This window comes from Scleropages formosus, chromosome 16 (assembly GCF_900964775.1).
Source record: "Scleropages formosus chromosome 16, fSclFor1.1, whole genome shotgun sequence".
Taxonomy (NCBI): Eukaryota; Metazoa; Chordata; class Actinopteri; order Osteoglossiformes; family Osteoglossidae; genus Scleropages; species Scleropages formosus.
In genome coordinates, this window is record NC_041821.1 from 2,535,387 (window position 1) to 2,555,632 (window position 20,246).

A 20,246-nucleotide genomic window follows, 5' to 3' on the forward strand; every position below is an offset into this window, starting at 1 on the left:
TATTGCAGGGGGAGTCAAACCCACAACCTTCAGATGCAAAGGCAGCAACATTAACCGGTCTCCCAGCTGGTGCTCTTAGCTGTTCGGGTGCAAATACACAGCCAAACAAACACCCCATGTTCGTTGAGGTTTCACAGCTGGACCCTTTCCGTGATGGGGTGGGGAGGGGGGGTTACATCCCTATGGGTGGAGTTTGAACCCATCCCAGCAGTTACAGCTTCAGTACGGTGAGGAGAGACCCAGCGACCAACTTGTTTTTGTTTCTAATGAAGCCTCTGAAGAGTTTCTGAAGAGATGAAGGCTGCAAGTGGGCGGGGGGGGTGGTTACGTCGCACCTCTGAAGCTCTTCCCCCAGCTGTGGCCACAGGAGAGACGGCTGCGAACGCAGTCTCTTCCGGGGCTCCCTTCCCCCGGCCCTGGGGAACACCTGCCTCTCTTCCTGCTGTTCTGGGGCGGGACCCCTGTGGTGATTGACAGGTGAGCCTGCACACCCCAAACCCCCCCAACAGATGGCCACAGACAGCGGGATTGTAGGGGGTGAGGGAAGGGGGCGAACGCCGTGCACCGTGCCGTCCCGGGACCCCGCTCTGCCCGATGACCTCACTGCAGGAGGGTGGGAGTCGCTCGGGGGCGGAGCTCACACACGCTGGCTCTAGTTAAAAGGGTCCCGGGCAGAGGCGCAGAGCGTGTGCGTGTGCGCGGGTGCGAGGCTGAGCGTCCGATCGCCACCGGCTGGGGGACGAGTGAAAAGAGGGCGGATGCCGCAGAACGTGGTCCTGCACGGTCCGGCCCCCTGGGGCTTCCGCCTGGCGGGGGGCAAGGACTTCAACCAGCCGCTGACCATCACCAGGGTGAGTGTCCCTGGGCCCCAGCATCTGCCAAGGGTTTGAGATCGCGAGCGCGTGTGTGTGTGTGTGTGTGTGTGTGTGCGCGCGCGCACGCGTGTGTGTGTGCGCTCCAACGTACAGCTGAACTTCTGACAAATGCTGTCTCCAGGAGAGCCGGGGGGGGGGGCTGGTAGGAGATGTGGGAGTTGCGCCAGGTGGGGAAGGAGTTGGGCTTTGACCCCCTTCTGCTGTGTTCGTAGTCCAAGTGAGCAAACAGCGGTCCTGTTCAACAGCCGAGTCCCCTTGTTGAGGTTTGCTGAAATAAACAGTTCACGTCACGCTGTAGGGAGTGAGTCGCAGCCCGAACGGCGGAACCCGGCCCCGCTGCGGTGTTTCTTCTCCGCTCGATGGTCCGGGGCTCCGCGGGGGGGCACTGCTGTCGTACCACGGACAGGACTCAGCAAAGTCGCCGCTCCTCCCTGTGTGTCGTGCATTTGGGACTCGGGGTGGCCGTGGGATCAAAGCCCTTTCTGTAATTGGGAGGGAAGCGGGAGAGGGGTAGAAGAACGAGGGCTGGTCTGTGTTGCGTTAAAGCAGCTGACATCGTTGCCCCCAAAGATGGACACTGACGTGGTTAAGGGCCACTGGGGTCCGGTGGCTTCCGGGTTGGCGGGGGGTGGTGGCGGTGGGGGGGGCAGCGACTCGGAATCCCGCAGGATCGAGTAAAAATAGTTCTTTGCATCATACGCTGCAGTGCTGGGAACAAACACGGGCCTCACTGATACCCACTGTGCAGAGATACACATACACACACACCTTTACACCTTTCCTGGACAGCTGTACAAACACCCCGATGCTGGGCAGAGGTCAAGGGTCAGGGACAGGGGCCACATCACCTCCATTAACATTCCTCGGGCAGGACAACGCAAGCCACTGCAGTTTCATCCATTAATTCCCGCAAAAGCGATGTTCGCACCTTGACAGCGGCAGATGGGTGTGGAGTCGTATCCCATCAGGCTTCGCCGACGGCCACAGAGCTCCACCCTCGTCCCACGAATGTGGAGGAGGCCCTTTCTTGGCAGAGGGAGGGTTGACCGCAGCTGTTCCCAAGAAGTGCTGCAGGCGCAGATCATGTCTGCTGGCTTCCGCAGGGATATGAGTTCACACCCCCGGGGCAGCAGGTGTCCAACCCTAGGGGCTTCTTCTCAGCACTCATCGTGCTGCCCAGGGGAGGGGTGGGGCCTGGGGGAGGAAGGTAACCTTAGCGCTGCCTGCTGATGGGATCTCACCTGTTGCTCATTCCCATGGATTCACATCAGCTTCTTTTTTGAAGGGCTGACAGCATCGCGGCTCCTTCCGTCAGCGTCTGGTCGTGTCCCACCGCTCAGACGTGCACAATGGCAGAGGTGTGAATCGGCCCCGTGAGTTGTGGTGAAGACCCAGGGACGGCGGGGTGTGACGCTGCGGGGTCTGGGTGAGAGAGGAAAGCTAACGCTAACTGCGCTGTCCAGGGGACAGTGTCCGCGGGTGTGGGCTCTGATCCGCTGGGGGGTTAACTGGCGCTACGCTATCCCTCCGCTATATCCTCGCATGCTATTTCCAGGGGTGTTACCTCACTGCTGCTGAAAATAGCGCTGGAAACGAAGGCCCTTAGAGTTCAAGTTCCACTTTCCCCTGTAACTGAGTGGGTCGCGACTTCCTACTGCTCTTTCGTATCGTCGAGGGCTCCTGTTACCGCTGCCTGCCGCCGTGTCCCCGTAAGCCGCCCTCAGCGGACCGGAGTCAGATCGATGCCCAGCATGCGGGAGGCACAGTGGGCTGTGCAAATGGAAGTGGGATCGAATCCCAGCTCGGTGTCTGTAGAGTTTGCATATTCTGGGGTGTTTCTCGGGGGTGCTCTGGTTTCCTCCCACACTCTGGTGAATGTGTGTGTTACACTGCTGCGCTTTACAGATGTGTGAATGACTGCAGGCAGAGTACAGTACTGTACCAAACACTGTAAGTGACCTGGCATACAGGTGTCAGATCAGTACTAGTTACTGATCATAGTGATACTAACTAGTAAACAGCGCACACTCAACAATGGACTCGTGTTCCTGTGAAGTACCGCTAACGTGAGCCCATCGGGTCGGAAATCCACAAGTTCCCAGCGACTTAACGGAAGGAGCCGGAAGCCCCTCTCTGCTCGGCGCCCAACCCAACGCGCCCCTGGGTCACGTTCTCGTGCAGGCGACCGCTGATGAATCGGAGCAGCTCTGCCATCCTTCTGGTTGCTGTCATGAACCCCCGGGTATCACTGGGCACAAACAGTCCGGAACGTTCCCCCGCGGGACTGGCTCTCACCCGGTTTGTGTGGCGAGTGTGTCGTCTTGCAGGAAACTGTTTACATCTGAACCCTCTTTAGAGGAGGCAGCGCAGATGGAGCTTCGTGCAGCTCGGAAGGTTCTGGAACGCACCCCCCCATTAAACTGACACGGAGGCTCCGAGACTTGGACACGAGTCAACGCAGTACGTGAGAGGAGCAGGAGCCCTATGAGGAGCTGCGAACTCGACCCCAAAGACCCGGTGCTGATACAACAGCGACGAAGCGGCACGGTGACCTGTGGGAACGCGAACCACACTTGTACTGTCCCGCACAGCGGCGTTTTTTTACACACTCGTTATAGTCCCTTCTGTACGTGGATTCGAGGTGCCCTGAGTGTGTGAAAGAGCACAGCGGTGCATCCCCCGTGTGCGTGTGTGTGTTTGCTCCACATGAGTGACCAGTGCTTATGGGAACCAGAAGAACATGCCGTATCATCTCGTCCTCCCACAAGGTCACGGCGATGTCAGGAAAAATATTGCGGAACCTCGCAGGGCTGCGGACTTGTGGCGAAGTGTGTCTGGCAGTGTGGGGCGGGGGCAAAGTGGGAGGGAGGGAGAGAGACAGATGGAGAGAGAGCGGGGGCTGTGGTGCAGCAGGGCGGTCAGCTTTCGTTGTCGTCGTCCCGCCGCTCACAATATCAATCCAACAACTCCTTGAAATCGCTACTAAAAGATTTTTTTAGTTGGAAGCTATGAAAACAATTTGGAGAATCTGGCACTTCAGTCGCATTGTTAACACTCAAAGAATCTTGTTTACAGTCTTTTGCCTTCCAGTGGAGACTGCAGTAAACAGTGTTCAGCTCTGTGTGTGTGTGTGTGTGTGTGTGTGTGTGTCCGTACAGATCACTCCTGGCAGCAAGGCATCCCTGGCCAACCTGTGTCCCGGCGATGTCATCCTGGCCATCGACGGGGTCCCCACTGAGGACATGTTGCACTGTGAGGCCCAGACCAAGATCAAAGAGTCCACCAACCAGCTGAGCCTGAGGATCGAGAGGTCAGAGGTCACACTGGACACCCCACTGCCGCGTCCGCACGGCGGTGAGGGGCCCCAGAGGGCTGTGTGTTGAAACGTGGGTTGAGCCGCCTCCTTCCGCTCGAAGGATGTGGGTTTGAATCCCACCCCCCACTGCAGTAGCCTTGACCGACGAACTTACCTTGTATTGATAGGGTAAAAAATGACCCAGCTACATGGTGAAATCAGCGTGAGTCACTGAACACTGTAAGTTACTTTGGAGAAAAGCGTCAGGTAAATGAACACAGGTAGATGTTACGCCGTGTGATACTGTGCCTGGCCGCCGCGGCTCCGCTCCCGCTGCGTGGACACACATGGCACACGAACACACAGCGCGCAGGTGAAGCGTGACGTGGCGCCGTTCCGCTGTCGTTGCAGGCCGGAGACGAAGCTGTGGTCCCCGTTCGTCACAGAGGGCGATAATCCCAACCCTTTCAAGGTGAACCTGGAGGCGGAGCAGCAGGTGAGTGAGATGGGGGGGGGGGGGGGCGAGGCGAGGCCTCCAGACCCCACTGGCGACCGGATGCCTCCTGGTGATGGCGCCGTTTCCGGTGCCACTCTTGCGTGTCGCACCGCCACGTTCACACCCCTTTGACCTGCGTCACTTCTCCCTCACTCTCGTCGACTAAGTGCTTCACCCCAAAAGTGTCGCGTGCAGTGGGAGGGGAGGGAACGCGGTGGAGGAGCAGACCGCCCCCTGGTGGGAGCCCAGAGCGCCACGCGGTGATGTGTCCGCCTCACTTCCCTTTGATTAACCACATGTTGATCTCGTGAGTCAAAATGTTATCTTGGACCTTCATTCCACAGTGGAGCTGCTGGAAAGTGGAGTCGGAAGGGTGATAACCCACAACCTTCGGGGATCTCGGGTTCTAATTCACAGGCCCTGCATTGTCTAAGCGTGTTTTCTCCTTCGCCTTGGGAGCTCGTCACGGGTCCCTGTGGACACCGTCCGCCACGGGGGGATAAATCCTTTCGGCTCGTTTCATTCCTCTTTTCCAAACCCGTCCTTGTGATCGGGGAGTCTGCGTTGGGGGGCTGCCCCCTAGCGTGCTTCTGTCTGACTCCCCCTGACCCGGGCCCCCGCCTGCAGGAATCGAAGCCGATTGGCTCGGCTCACAACCGGAGGAGCCAGCCGTTTGTGGCAGCAGCCAACATCGACGACAAGAGGCAGGTGGTCAGCTCGTCCTACAACTCGCCCATAGGCCTGTACTCGACGGGCAACATCCAGGACGCCCTGCAGGGGCAGCTGCGGGGCCTCGTGCAGAGCAAGCCGGAGGGGTGAGTGCCGGAGGAGCCGCTGGACGCCCCGGACACCCCGGACACCCTTTCACCTACCCCATCCCGTCGCCCCCCTCCCCGCGTTAAAAAGCGTTAGCATAACAGTGCTAAGCATTGTGGTCTATTCTACTGTTGAGATGACTCAACACGTGCGGATTGTTGAATTATGTTCGAAACCTGGAGGGAATTTCACTGCAGATGGAGGAAAATCTAGAGTGGAATTCCTTCCTTTGCAGATTTAAAGCAAAATTCGGTCACGTCCTTCGTCCACCGTTCATGAGTCTTGCAGAATGTGAGTACAAGTCGGGGAGAGGCGGCTGGGGCAGGTTGCAAGGACTGGGCAGGGATGCTGGGGTCCTCATCTCGTCTGCTCGCCCAACCAGTAATCCTCATTCTTCCTCTCCTGTTTCTAAACTCATGTCTCTGACGTTTGATCTCCTCACCTTGAGAGGGCAGCCCTGCATCCTCACTATAACAACTCTCTCTGTCCCTTCTGCCTCCATCACAAATCCCCCGTCTCTGGCTCTGACACCTCCTTCGCCCCCTTGTGTCTTACAGGACCTCGGCTACTTCGAGCACAAGTTTAATGTCAGGCCAAAGCCGTTCACCCCCGCCGGCCAAAGCAGGTCACGCACCCTTAGACCTCCTCGCACGCTTTGCATGAAGCCTGTTTCATGTAGAGCCAGAGTGAGAATAAGATACAACACGCCACTTTACTAGGACAGACCAGCTACAGCCGGGCCCTGATTCTTACTACCACCCCATAGAGGTCAGGGAAGGTCATTAATGTTGAATTGAATTCAACTGAAGAACTGAAGACCTTATTGTCATTGTACTGCTGCTCCATGCAACGAAATTACAGGTTACGGTTCAGCCCATTATAGTCCATTGAGAACCAGTTGAACCCGTTACAGTCCACTGCAAACCAGTTCAACCCATTACAGTCCACTGCAAACCAGTTCAACCCATTACAGTCCATCGAGAACCAGTTCAACCCGTTACAGTCCACTGCAAACCAGTTCAACCCATTACAGTCCACTGCAAACCAGTTCAACCCATTACAGTCCATTGAAAACCAGTTCAACCCATTACAGTCCATCGAAAACCAGTTCAACCCGTTACAGTCCATCGAGAACAAGTTCAACCCATTACAGTCCATCGAAAACCAGTTCAACCCGTTACAGTCCATCGAGAACAAGTTCAACCCATTACAGTCCGTCGAAAACCAGTTCAACCCGTTACAGTCCATCGAGAACAAGTTCAACCCATTACAGTCCGTCGAAAACCAGTTCAACCCGTTACAGTCCATCGAGAACCAGTTCAACCCATTACAGTCCACTGAAAACCAGTTCAACCCATTACAGTCCATCGAAAACCAGTTCAACCCGTTACAGTCCATCGAGAACAAGTTCAACCCGTTACAGTCCATCGAAAACCAGTTCAACCCGTTACAGTCCACTGCAAACCAGTTCAACCCATTACAGTACATCGAGAACAAGTTCAACCCGTTACAGTCCATCGAAAACCAGTTCAACCCGTTACAGTCCATTGAAAACCAGGTCAATCTGTTACAGTCCATTGAAAACCAGTTCAACCCATTATAATCCATTGAAAACCAGTTCAACCCGTTACAGTCCATTGAAAACCAGTTCAACCCGTTATAATCCAATGAAAACCAGATGAGCTCAGTAGAGTCCAATGAAGGCTAGCTAAACCCATTGAAACCCAGTAGATCCAGCAAAGCATGAAAACCATAATGTTGCCGTATCGTCCGTTAAAGGCCAGCGAAGACCACTGTAGGCTCTTGATGCCCAGGGTTTTACCTTTGTGTGTTTGTCCTTTCCCAGCACCTCAGGCTGATTGTCCTTCTCTGTCCTTCTCTGTTCCTTTCCATCACCTGTCTTGTTACTGTTCCGTGGCTCTCCTCTGTGGCTGGACGTGGCCTTAGAGCAATTTCTGCATGTGTGTGTGCTGCTCTTCGCATACGCATTATGTGTGTGTGTGTGTGTATGTGTGTGTGTGTGTGTGTGTGTGTGTGTGTGTGCGTGTGTGTGTGGGGGCAGCTGCTCATTCCCGGTTCCGCCGGTTCCACCATCTTCCCCTACAGCACCAGCCGTCTGTCGTCTATCGAGGACTCGCACGTGTACCGCATGCTGCAGGAGAGCCAGGAGGAGACGCACGTGCCGCGCCAGTCGGGCTCCTTCAAGGCCCTGCAGGAGTTTGTGGACAGCGATGGTAAGCGCCTCCCGTTCGCTTTGCCTGACGGCGGCACCACAGCATGTAGCGAACCGCGTTTTGTAGTAACGGTGCCTGCTGGACTGGGAATGATGTCCGCAAAGGGCAAAAGACGCTCAGTGCGGGGAGGGCTGCGCAGGAACGCCTTCCCCGGTTACAGCTGGAATTCGAACCAACAACCCGACGTCAGTCGTGGTGTAGCCTCAGCTCAGGTGACTGTTCCAGCAGGTACCCGTCCCTTGGTCACCAGATCGGTGAAGGCACCCGTCACAAAGCCCCCGCCACCTGCAGGAACCCTCCAGAAGCTGCCCCTCTGCGACAAGTGCGGCAACGGCATCGTGTGAGTACTGCCGCTGAGGCTGCTGGGAAATGGAGTCCAGTTTAACTGCGCTCTAGCGAACGTGACTGACGGGCGTCCGGCTTCCCCTCGTCCCTCCAGGGGGACGGTTGTGAAGGTGCGAGACAAGTTCCGCCACCCCGGCTGCTTCGTGTGCTCCGACTGCGACGTGAACCTCAAGCAGAAGGGCTACTTCTTCGTGGAAGGGCAGCTGTATTGCGAGACCCACGCCCGCGCCCGGACGAGACCCCCGGAGGGGCATGACCTCATCACCACCTACCCCAACAAGTAGCGCCCCCATCGAACCCAATTCAGCCAAACTGCAGTCTGTCCTGACCTCAGCCCAGCCAGTGAAAGCTGGTTCCTCTTTTTTGACACTAAAATGCGACGCTTTCGTGTTCCTTTCAGCCGAAGACAAATCGAGGAACTACGGTCACACACCCGTCTGCAGTTTGGCTGAATCGTGGCACTGAGGATCGTGGGTGGCACCGCAGTTTGCTCGGGTCGCTGTGTTTCCGACACGTCCCAGAAGGTCGGTCCACACAAGGTTCCCTGAATGAGTAAGAGCTGCTCGGGTGAACGGTCACACACACCGGAGGAGCTCGTAGGAGAGCGGCACATTGTCCCTGACGACAACACACTCTTCTCACCACGCTCACACACCACCACCGCACGCTGCCCTCGGCGACTTGCTCCCATTTGTTCTCTAAATCGGTCTACGCAGGCGAGCAGCTCAGACTCGCTTCGCACTGCAGACAAAGGTAAAAATCAAGACGGGCGAAACCGTGCTTCACCGGGAACTAAACCGACTGTCAAGTTGCATATTGATCACCAGTATTTCTGCAGGGTTTTGCCGTAATGTCTGTATCGACTGTGCAAGTAATGCTACAGATTATGAGTTTTGCTTTTGTGGACTTTTCACTGTAGATAAGTTGTTCCTTTATGTCTTGCACTCCTACTCTTCTAAATAAAGCAACATCAGTTCCACCTGCTGTGCATTTTAGGTGTCCCGTGCAAAAGAGCGCTGTGTTTACGGGCCGCATGAAACGCGAGGCATGAGCAACTCGTCACGTGTGCTTTCGCAGGCTCGCAAAGGTGAGTGTGGAAAACACGAGCCAGCAATCGCATCGTGGTGGCAGCGGTGACACGGTGGATGTTCCTGAGTGGCGGACCACAGGTGGCGACGGAAAAGCGCTCCGATCGGCTGACGAGGTTTTTCGGAAAAGGCTTTCCCGTCCAGCCCTGTCCTCCTGAGAGCGTTACCCTCCACCATGGAACAGCAGGCGTGTGTCTCGATCGCCAGAGCTCGACTAATAAATAAACAGCTGTCCTCTCCTCCTCCTAAAACCATCCTCCCCCGGGCAGGCAGCATTCTTTATAGGGCACATAGTCTCTTTGAGTCATTTTTCTAAATATATCCTCTTAAATTATGATATTACCTCGTTATAATTATCTGCAGTGCACATAGGTCTATTTTTAACCGCAGAAACTACACCGTAACGCAGCACGTTTCAGTCCAAGTGAAGCATTTAGCGTGTTGGATGACGGCTCGTTGTGTTTTCGGTAACTAAGAAAGGGGCATTTCCTTCGTCCCCCGAGAGATAGTGTGATCGTGGACCAGACCTCACTTCCAGTGCGTATGAAGACCTGCAGAACTAAACCAAGGAATTTGCACCGCGATAAGAGCACAAGAGCCTGTCCAGAGGTTAAATGCTCATATCCAGATGAAGAGAAGCTGTGTGCAGAAAGGAGCCCACGCTGGAGGGAAGATTTTGTAATAATAATAATAGTAATGACTTCTGCAGAAAAAGCTCCTCTGGAATCGCCGGGACTCCAAGGCCAACAACGGAAGCCCTAAAAAACGTCCTGTTGGAGAAGGAGGAGTTGATGGGACTGTCGGAAGGGGGGGGATGCACCTCAGGGTCTACGCCATCCATCACCATCTCGAGTCCCCTCAGAGTTTGTGTTTATTTCTTTCTTCTGCTGACGCCACTGTCCAAGGAGACTCGCAGCATTTCTTCTCGCGCTTTTGTCCACTACACACGTGCAGCTCTTCTGACACTTCCCCAGAAAGAACAAAAAACACAACACACTTTCTTTACCTTTGCAGCGTTGTTAGGCGGAAAAAAAACCCCCCTATTTCACGCCGTCGAGTCCGCGTGTTAGTCCTCAAATTGTGTCGGCTGTCATATGTTTTCGTTTACACAACAGTGTGTGTGTGTGTGTGTGAGCTTCTGTGTGACGGTGCAGCAGGACACACCGATGACCAGAAAAGGAAACGGTTTGAGGGGAAGGAAGACGAAAGGGACACACATCATCGCTCGGCGGATTAGAGCGGAGCCCCGGAGGATTTAGGCCCTAACCTCGATGACCTTCAAAGCTCCCGCACTTTTGTGACTTTGGGAGTTGTCGCTCAACGTGTTATCAGCGTGACGAGTTCATCGAGCGCCACATTTTGAGTTTTATGTCAAAAATAATGTAAATATAAATTTAACATTGAACAATGTAAAAAAAAGTATGATCGTTTTCCTCCTGCTGCCTAGTTGATTTCAGGGGAAAATGTAAAACACGTAATTACATTTTTTTTTCTTTTTGTGGATATGGTTTATTTAATGTATTATTTGTTTAAACTGTTTTTTATTTTATTTTATTTTAATTTTCTATTTTTATACTTAAGTGTTGTGTTTTACATTGTCGTCTAAAGAACTCAGGGAGTACCACATTTGCACAGCAGTACAATAACAACGTCTTCAATTCAATTCAATTCAATTCAATTCAATTCAATTCCATTCCATTCCATTCCATTCCATTCAATATTCGTCCCACCCCGAATTAGAGCGTTTCAGTATGTGGCTGAAAGTCATTACCGTCAGTTTTCATTTGAATTTCGATTTATTATGACACTGGGTATTAAATGTTATTTTCCATACGTTACGCGTGACAACATTGATAAATTCAAGACACATCTAATTTTTTTTCCGGAACTCGTGACAAAAAACAGCCAATCACACAGCCCCTCACGGTTCACTTCCGGCGCTAGATTATGACGTCATCAAAGGCCGTTCAAAGCCACGTCCAGTTCACATTGGGGAATATGTCTTACTTTTACAGTCCGTAGTTTATTGTAACACACAGCATTATGGTACGTTTATTTTGAATGGCTCCGCTTCTTTTATCACCGTGTTTTAGCAAAAAACAAGTTTTAATGTTATTTAATATTTTGGCTTTGGCATGCAATGCATCATTCAATGCATCATCTGATCTGTCATGCTATCTTGAATGGGCTCCTGAGTGATTATTATTATTATTATCATCATCATCCTTTCTTTGTATTTCAGGTGGTTGAAAAGCATGTCATGTTCCGAGTCAGAGGGGGCCTGGACTTCACCTGTCAGCTGGACAGAACAGATGGTTTGTGTGAGACTCTTCACTGGAACACCTCGACACTGTATGAACAGAAGGCAGACGGGTCAGGATAGCACAGCGAGCTGAAAGAGAAGCACCGGATACGTTGGCTTCCTAGTAGTGGCTTTAAAGCATATCTCTCAGTGACAGCACCTTGTAAAAATTGTGTTACTCCTCTGTCCCAGGATTGTTTGCACTTCTGTAGAGTGGAGATTGAGTCAAGGGTCTTTTCATGTCACGAGGGTTTAGAGCTCTCGATTCTTCCTGAGTCTGTTCTCTCTTCTCCCGCCCCAGAATCGTATGTGAAGCAGACCCTCGGGAAGGCCTTCGAGTCCGTCCGCTCCGCAGTGCGGTCCCCATCGCTGGTCTTCGGTGTTCAGAACAGCCCCGTTTTCTTGTGGCCTAACAGAAGCCTCCAGGCCACACGGCAAGGCGTCACGGAAAACACGACCTGCAGAGAGCTCCAGCAGCACATCCAGTCCGTATGAGGCTCAGAGCTGTTTTTTGTTATCCTATGTAAAGAGCCCTAATATTACCGCCGCCTCTTTTTCCTCAGTGTTTGTACAGTAAGCGTTTCCTCTTTGCACAACATGAACTGTTTATTACTTTACTGAACTTATTATGTAGTTATTAATGCCTATGAATGAGGCTCTGATGGAAATTAACCCCTTCCTGTCACCTTCGAGCACTGGAGTTTGTCACTCTGCTGCATATGGTGTATTATTAAATGAGCATTCCTTTTCATTGTCACATATAATAAATGAATAAAATGGGAAACGGTGATTTGCCGGATGTGGGCATGCTTTGCTAATGAGAACTTCGATTTAGAACCAAATTTATTGTCACTGTTGTAATTATTTAGGATTAATGAAGGCGACAGTGGGAAAAGGTCCTCGAAAAAGAAGGACAAGAAGGATGGCACCACAGTGAGTATTTCCCTGGACCAACTCAATCCGAAAATGTGTCCGATCAGCAGTGTTGCAGTTTCATTTGTTTAAATGCAGCCCAATACTCAATGCCATTAGAACCTGCAGCCACTTTCAATAATATACACTCTCAGTACAGGAGCTTATAACCCTCCAGGAGTGAAACTCTGTGTGTGTGTGTGTGTGTGTGTGTGTGTGTGTTTCTACTGGCCCAGAGCATCATTAATGTTGACCTGCTGACGGAGGTGACGGAACCCGTCCTTTGCTCCGCTCCCATGCTCTTCCGGCAGGAAGGGAAGCATCACTTTGTGAAGATGAAACTGCCTGCAGACTGTGTGGTGTCAGCGCACATGGATGAGACCATTGGAGAGTATGTGTGCTGTGGACTTCCTGAATCTGAGATGAAATGGTGAAATTGCATATTTACATGTACACTTATTCATGTAGCAGGTGCCTTTCGCAAAGTGACTTACAAGTCGGTATTGAATATTTAGTTTTTCATTAATTACGAATATCATTCTGCTCTGGGTGGTGATGGCTGCAGCGTCTGTACACATCTGGTCGAGGCCCTGTGCACTCAGCTGACGAACATGGAAGAAGTTGTTCTGCGGCACAGGAGCGGCACTTCCCTGCCCATACCTGAGCCCTTTCACTTCCTGCTACCAGAGCCGGTGGGCCTTATCACCGCGGTGTACCCAGCTGGGGTGCCTGATACCCAGCTGGAGCCTGTTAGGAAGGTGGGTACTAGTACTTTGCTCACAGTCAGGCAGAGGGGCTGGGGTATCAGTCCTGTACTGCCATCATGTGGACTCCTGTTGGGAATTACATGGGCGATTGGGCTGTGAGGTTATTTGCAGAGCTGACACCCATTCCTGGGTCTTTCGGTTCCAAGGGAACACGTATACTCGCTCTGCTACCAGCTGGCCAGCCTTCATTCCTTTGACTGTAAATAGTACCCTAAGATAAGTGTGACTAAGCATACTCAGCATGTCACGTGTATGTAAAGGACTAAAACATGGTGTAGTAAAGCACATCGCTCACTCAAAGCGCTCGTCGGGGTCATAAAGAAGAAACGGCTTTTTTGAATCCACAGAAAGATACTCTGCATGCAGTTTCAACCCATATGTACCCACTAATAATGCCGGCGCATTCAACAGCTGCAAGGTCATAAGAGCAGAGAGTGGAGAGTTCATTCTGCACTATTCACAAGGTCCATGACACTGGTTTCCAACAGGAGCTGCACAGAAGGTTGGAGCTGCCGGACGACAGGTCCTGTATGAGACGGGCCAATGCCTACCACTTCCCTGATGAGCCCTATAGAGATGGCTACCTGAGAAGCCCCCACCTAGCCCTCAATCACCCCTCCCTGGAGGGTACCAAGGTCAGTTTGGAGTAGCTGTAGGTTACGCTGAAATTAGCTGATGAAGTGACTGCTGCAGTATGTTCATCCTGTGACTTTTTTTTTTTTCTTTGGTCCCTTGTCACCAGCTGTATTTGGTCCAGGGCATTTACAGCTACCACCACTACATGCAGGACCGTATGGACGACAATGGCTGGGGCTGCGCCTACCGCTCCCTGCAGACTATCTGCTCCTGGTTCCAGCAGCAGGGCTATGTGGAGCGTGTAGTGCCCTCCCACAAGGAGATCCAGCAGGTAGTGCGCACTGTCCCACCTGTGAATGACTGGCCCAGCAGGTACTGCTGGCTGTTACTATAACCCTTTGAGACCCAGTAAAAAAAGATTTTTGGATACATTTCCAGGATTTTTAATAAGTTGTTCTAGGACCGACCCAAAAAATGTGGTGTCATTTAAAAACATAGAGTAGTCTCTTTAAGGTGAGTCAAGGCTTGTGGCATTAGTTTGGGAGAGAATTAAAAACATGTCCTCTACAGTGGACAGAAATTAATATCTGGGTCTCAGGAAAATAATTAGGGAGATTAAGAAAGGAAGAGAGACATAACTGGCTTCTGAAACAGCTGGTTATAATGTGGGACGAGCTTGTAGGGGAAAAGGAAGCAGGGTTTCCAGCTTTCCTTGAGCACTGTGTGATGCTACGCAGGCACTGGTGGATGTGGGTGACAAGCCGGCCTCCTTTGTCGGGTCGCGGCAGTGGATCGGCTCCATCGAAGTGCAGGCTGTGTTGAGCCACCTGCTGGGGATCACGTCCAAGATTCTCTTTGTGAGGTTTGTTCTCCCAAGTTCTTTATCTCTTTTGGTCATGCAGAGTCAAGTTATAGAGTCTAGTTTTGGAACTATCTTGTGGTAAAACACGGTGTTCGGTCCACATTAACTTCTCTTGTTTTTTTTCCTGAATTCTCTAAAGTCAAGGGTCGGATCTTGCGACAAAGGGAAGAGAACTAGCCAATCACTTCTCGACAGAAGGGACACCCATAATGATTGGTGGGTACAACAGCCTTTCAAAAACACTCTGGAATGTTCCACTTTCAGTGGTTATTTTAGTGCACAGCTGTTTGTCCTCTCCGCCACTAGAGGGCTCTAGAATTCCAAAGCACTACAGTAGCCTGATTGCTGTTTCCCTCTCGTCCAGGAGGGGGCGTTTTGGCACACACCATTCTGGGAGTGATGTGGAGCGAGACCTCGGGTGAGATTAAGTTCCTGGTCCTGGATCCACACTACACCGGAGGAGAGGACCTGCAGGTCATCACAGACAAGGTGTGGGTTACAGACCTCAAACCCAGGCTGCATTTTTCTGTGAAGTGCAAATTGAGTTGTGATATTGTGGTGTTTGTCAAAACTATGTCTTACCCCACCCTGACTTGTCTCTCCAGGGCTGGTGTGGTTGGAAGGGGCCGGACTTCTGGGACCAACGGGCCTACTACAACCTCTGCCTGCCCCAGCGACCAAGGGCCATATGAGGTGGGCTGTGACATCATAGTGATGTCACTCACTCCTGAAGATCAGTTGCATTTTACTAGAATAATAATGTGCTTAAATAAACACACAAGGCACTTTAAAAAGAAGTTTTATTTTTTAAGTGTGAAAAATTGTATTCAACATGCTTAACTCCTCAATGAAGATGCACAAATTTAACACAGCACAGCTTGTCAAACACACAGAGCCCAGCACATGTGTTACATTAGCTTGTACTGCTACTTTCACAGCACTAGTTTCACACATTTTCAGTATGAACTTCAGTTCCTTTCAATAGTGTTCCTCCTATTTAAACCTGAATTAAGATGGAACACAGAAGTTATACATTTCAGCAAGTGCTCACTCATTAGCCCAGCAAGTGCCATAGCCATTACAGATTTTGAACCTTCCCACAATGGTCTTCACAGAAGATAACTGCTCCACCATGTACAACCAACACACACACACACACACACACACACTGTGAGCAGTGGTTAGATTCAGCTATGGAGAGGCAGACTATTGCTGTCATAACTACGTTACAATCATTTAAAAACGTTGCAGCAGCACACATACAGTAGTAAGACAGTGAGGAACCATGTAAAAGAGATATGGTGTCTGCCAGGCCTCCTCAATTGTCACCATTGACCTGCATGTAACACTGTCCCAGGATGCAACATCAGCTCCTCCCAGCAATGGTTTTCCCGTGGTTCAGGGAGGGTAAAGAAAAAGGCATTATCAGAATGGCACACTTTGAAGGGTTTCGATCCAAAAGCCAACAGCTCTCAGTTTTCTCATTTAAGCAGTCATCAGTCACAGTCACCACTCCCGCCGTCTTTTCCCATCCTGTGCCCCTGGGCTACTGGATGCCCTCTTCTGTCCAGCCAGTGTGCAGTGAAAGGGCTCCCCCCCATGCCGGGGAGCCCTGCCCACCGCAGAGCTCCCGCAGCGCTGGATATATGTGAGGGTCTCTAGGAGCCGGCCGCACTCCGGGAAGCCAGAGGCCCATGCCAGCTCTTCTGCCGTCTTCCCCTCGTTGTTACAAATCCTGGCCCAACAAATAAATCAATGTTAGAAAATCAAAAGTGATCAATACAGCCACAGCCTAAACCTCGTTGAGAGACACTCACTCAAGTCGAGCCTCACTGGCCACGAGGACGCTGATGCATTCCAGACTTCCTGCTTTTGCTGCTTTATGAACGGGTGTCTCGCCGTACGAGTCCTGTGGACACAGATGAAAAGCAAAATGTCAAAAGTGACAAAATTCCTCTTTAAAAGAAAGAAACATGCTCTGGAAAGGTGTCACTGTTAGATGATAACGTGATCATGATGAGAGTCAGATGTTAGACAATGAGCTAGCTATTTCTGCGATGGCTGTTCAGATGTGAACATTCAATTACGTTTTTTTTTTCCAAGCCACCAAACGTTCATACCTTTGCACATTTATACAGTTGAATAATCACTAATATTGTTGAGCATGCTCAGAAGTATAGGTTGTATCTGGCTGTTACAAAAACGCGCTGGTGTGACCTGTGATTATTATATATTTACCAGAAGTTGACAGTACGCTGGTTTCTCATGTCAGATGGCCGCAAAGAGCAGCCGAACAGGAATGTGGGACCGCCTTAACTCAGCTCATTTCCAGAACGTTTGTTTACATGTCGCGTCTGGTGTTCCCGAGTGTCAGCGATCAATAAGTCGAGAAACGCTGCACGTTTATAGGGCGAGTCGTTCAAGTCTGCATCAAGTAGTAGTTTGTGAAGACACCATTTCCAGAGAATTTAAATTCGTTTTAACTGAGCTCAAAGTTGACGGAATCTTAATGACTATTTTTGCAGAAGCTAACCTAAAGTCAATCACCGAAGGGTCATTTCTATAAGTAAGCTTTTAGGATCGTGACTAAGGGTAAAAGCAACTTTGGGTTTAACAAAAACAAAGAGCTGCAAACAGAGTCGGGCCTCCAACTCACAGCAACTCTCTTTCAGTGAGCGAGTGAGCAGTGGCGACAGGGACACTGTCCAGAGTGACAGGAGCACAGGCTCCACGTGACTATATACTGTACCTGTTGGTTGGCGTCGGCGCCCGTCTGCAGCAGCCACAGCAGCCACGAGGCCTGACCCCCCCAGGCGGCCACATGTGCCGGCGACTGTCCCGACGGGTCCACCGTGGAGCTGACAGCGTCGCCGGCCTCCAGAAGGTGGCTCAGACAGTCCAGCTGCGCGCGCACAAACACAAACAGTGGCGTGAGCTCCGTCCTCGAGGAACACACTGCACCGAGCGGAGCACTTCTTGTACCCAACCTACGTGCGGGCGCGCGCGCGCGGTTCCGCTCCGGCAGGGCCACGGGTCGGCGCCGGCGGGACGCGCGCTGCGTGACACCGCAGCGGAGAGCGGGTAAGAGTTGACGTACACTAGTCTGGACACGGGTAACAAACGCGATGAGGTCCTGAGAAGGGCTATGGACGGTTAAACTAAGTAGTTTTACGTAATACGTGCCGTACGGTACGGCTGTTAAAACCGTTACGTACATCGCCAAGTCAAGTGCACAACTCTGGAGTCGCAGAGGATAAAACAGTTAAGGACTGCAAGGTTGTTCGTTAGTTCGTTACGTTAGTTTACACGGTCCGGGGCTGTTGTGACAGTTTTCGCTATCCGTTCCGAGCGAAACTTGTTTTACCTCAGTCACAGTGACAGTGTCCCGAGGAGCGCGAAACTGTTGTTAAAAACACGTACCTGAGAGTCCGAATCCAGCAGAAACATTATGACGGAGAGGAGAACAGTGAGTAAGGGTAGAAACTCAACCAGTTCAGAAGAAAAGATTTAATTTGTTTTTTTTTTTTTTTTTTTTTTTTGACGTCAGCCAGACGACAGAGGCTCGAGGAGATGAACCGTCGCGCTCCAGTGTCGCGCGGCCCGAGTGTACAAACGGCCGCACGTGCGCCTTGTGTCCTGGAGCTCCGTGTAACCACGTGACCGCCGAGCGCTGCCCGCCCCCGCCCACGAGCGGCGCGCGCTGTGCAGAATCACACGTACACACTTCCGCACGTCGCTCATTTCTGCTGCATTCGATGGGCGCATTTATATAAATAGAAAACATTAGCGACACGCATGTTATTTAAACTAAAGTCGTTTCAAGCGAAAAAAGACATTAACCAATAAACGTTATGCTTTTTTAAAATGATATGCCGCTTTCTGGGCTCCATACAACGTCTGAATTGAAGCTTTATTATTCGCTTTTTTAACAGTACATGCGACAACAGTGAAATCATGTAGACGTGACAAATACGGTTGCACCGTGTTTCTACGAACATTCACATTTCACTCCGTCCTGCGTTCCAGCGGTGAGTTCGAAGTTCGACGAGGGGCTCGTGCGGTTGTCATGGAGACCGTGTAAGCGGTTGTCCTGGAGACTGTTACCCGGCGACGGCGAGAGCTTGAAGCTTCTCGTGGAGGATTGCGCAAGAAAGTTGAGATGAGTGTCGAAAACGGATGTGGCGACCCGACAAATCCGTGAACGTGCTGTCATCCGAGTTTATTGATTATTGACAAATTGAGTTACTTGCTGTAGATATGTACACAATATCTGCAGGTCATGTATAGTTACTGCTGTCTCCTTGCAATGGTTGGTTCCTGGTTCGAATCCATGCTTCTGCTATAGTTTCTCTGATCAAGACACATTAAGTCACTTTGGAGAATGGATGAGATTAATAATATATTCAGATAGCAAAAATACAAATAAAAGTCAAACATGTATATTTATAATATTTTCTAAAAACTAGTCTGGAGGAATAGAGAACCCACTGGAGGATTCTTGGTGTAAAATGTGCATTTATTTAAAGACATTGTGCAGCAGGGGAAGAAGTGAAACCAGGCCATGGGGCGCATGTAAGTTTACTGAACTGGGTCACATGTTACATGTGGTGAAAGTTTTGACCGTTCATCTTGGCACTTGACAGATCCCTTCCTGCAGAGGATCAGAGGCTGAAGAATTACCAACGGGATGTTTCATTAACGCTCCAGTGGCCTTGTGGGGCATCAACTGCACTGCGTACGGTTTCAGGCTCCTCCGTGTCAGTGAACAGGTGTGTCCTTCACCGAGCACTTGTCTGGACTTCAGCCTCACTCTGATAACATCACACCTGAGCTTCCACAGTGTAAGAAGGACACTGCCAGTCTGCGATGCCCAGGAGGTGGCAATGAGTGCAATGAACCCTACCTGGGGCAGTCCTCTGACTCCACACATCCTTTCTGCCAGAAGTGCCACTGTATCTATCAGACGATAGTTTCATTTCAGAATCTGAGCCTTTTGCTGAGCGCTGGGCTTTAATTCCAGGGCAACTGAAGGTGGATGTCCTCCACAAGCCCTACTGGCACCCGTGTCCAAAACTGAGTGCAACCAGGAGAAGTCCTGCTGTCGGAGATGGTGGCTATCTAACAGGAGTATCGCCATGAGTTGGAATTCAGCTGAGGCTCAAAATGCTCTGAGAAATAAAGCTCTATAAATATGTGCAACATAATCTGCCAGCAAGGTATGCTGATGTCGTTAAGTGCCATTGAGTCGATATTTACTCTTTTTGACCATGTATGTAAAGATGCTCCAGATTCTTCTGTCCTCCTCTAATGTCCTCTGTCTTGACTCCGTTGATCTGGTTGCTCCTCATCCTTTTTTTTCTTCCTCCAGCTTTTCCATCATCACTATCTTTTAGAGAGAATCCAGTCTTCTTGTGATCTATGATGACCTTATTGTCATCATCTATGATTCCTGTGAGAGTTCTAACTTGATTTAACCCAACATCCATCTGTATGTTTTCCTGGCTGTCCACAGTAACCTTAACTGAGCACCACAGTTCAAAGGAGTTAAAGTTTTTCTTGTAGTATTTTTTTCATGACCATCTTTCACATGCAGTAAAGGTATGAAGATCAAAATCAAACGTGACTAGTGTGCACCATCCATAGACTCAGTGCTTATTTTAATATTACTCTACTTTATG

At 50.9% G+C, this 20,246-nt stretch overlaps 3 protein-coding genes and 1 long non-coding RNA gene across 10 annotated transcripts; 3 read left to right on the top strand and 1 right to left on the bottom strand.

Moving 5' to 3' along the window:
* Positions 1–653: 653 nt before the first annotated feature.
* pdlim3a (PDZ and LIM domain 3a) lies at positions 654–9,045 on the top strand. Of its 4 annotated transcripts, none has more exons than XM_029259096.1 (7): positions 654–851; positions 4,034–4,185; positions 4,582–4,666; positions 5,294–5,481; positions 7,589–7,716; positions 7,942–8,056; positions 8,156–9,045. In XM_029259096.1, the coding sequence occupies exons 1-7, from the start codon at positions 759–761 to the stop codon at positions 8,343–8,345; spliced, it is 951 nt and encodes a 316-aa protein (XP_029114929.1). In that variant the 5' UTR covers positions 654–758; the 3' UTR covers positions 8,346–9,045. The 4 variants fall into 4 exon arrangements, with proteins under 4 accessions (XP_029114929.1, XP_029114930.1, XP_018591557.1 ...); XM_029259097.1 differs by having other exon boundaries at positions 655–851; positions 7,945–8,056; XM_018736041.2 differs by lacking the exon at positions 5,294–5,481 and adding an exon at positions 6,040–6,107 and having other exon boundaries at positions 657–851.
* Positions 9,046–10,900: 1,855 nt separating this feature from the next.
* ufsp2 (ufm1-specific peptidase 2) lies at positions 10,901–15,362 on the top strand. 3 transcript variants are annotated; one of them, XM_018735937.2, is made up of 12 exons: positions 10,901–11,195; positions 11,392–11,464; positions 11,753–11,936; positions 12,321–12,384; positions 12,600–12,793; positions 12,929–13,121; positions 13,619–13,765; positions 13,873–14,037; positions 14,444–14,568; positions 14,708–14,784; positions 14,933–15,057; positions 15,174–15,362. In XM_018735937.2, exons 1-12 carry the CDS (start codon positions 11,193–11,195, stop codon positions 15,258–15,260), a joined length of 1,437 nt encoding a protein of 478 aa, XP_018591453.1. In that variant the 5' UTR covers positions 10,901–11,192; the 3' UTR covers positions 15,261–15,362. The 3 variants fall into 3 exon arrangements, with proteins under 3 accessions (XP_018591453.1, XP_018591455.1, XP_018591454.1); XM_018735939.2 differs by having other exon boundaries at positions 10,902–11,195; positions 12,675–12,793; positions 15,174–15,260; XM_018735938.2 differs by having other exon boundaries at positions 10,903–11,195; positions 12,600–12,754; positions 15,174–15,260.
* Positions 15,363–15,460: 98 nt separating this feature from the next.
* ankrd37 (ankyrin repeat domain 37) lies at positions 15,461–18,769 on the bottom strand. The gene is made up of 4 exons (XM_018735941.2): positions 17,989–18,769; positions 17,318–17,470; positions 16,386–16,477; positions 15,461–16,303 (listed from the first exon to the last, which is right to left on the bottom strand). Exons 1-4 carry the CDS (start codon positions 18,013–18,015, stop codon positions 16,075–16,077), a joined length of 501 nt encoding a protein of 166 aa, XP_018591457.2. The 5' UTR covers positions 18,016–18,769; the 3' UTR covers positions 15,461–16,074.
* Positions 17,479–20,246, top strand: LOC108924512 (uncharacterized). Of its 2 annotated transcripts, XR_001965306.2 has the most exons (4): positions 17,479–17,649; positions 19,212–19,337; positions 19,589–19,784; positions 19,937–20,246. It is a non-coding gene; the product is annotated as an uncharacterized LOC108924512 (long non-coding RNA). The 2 variants fall into 2 exon arrangements; XR_001965305.2 differs by having other exon boundaries at positions 19,589–20,246.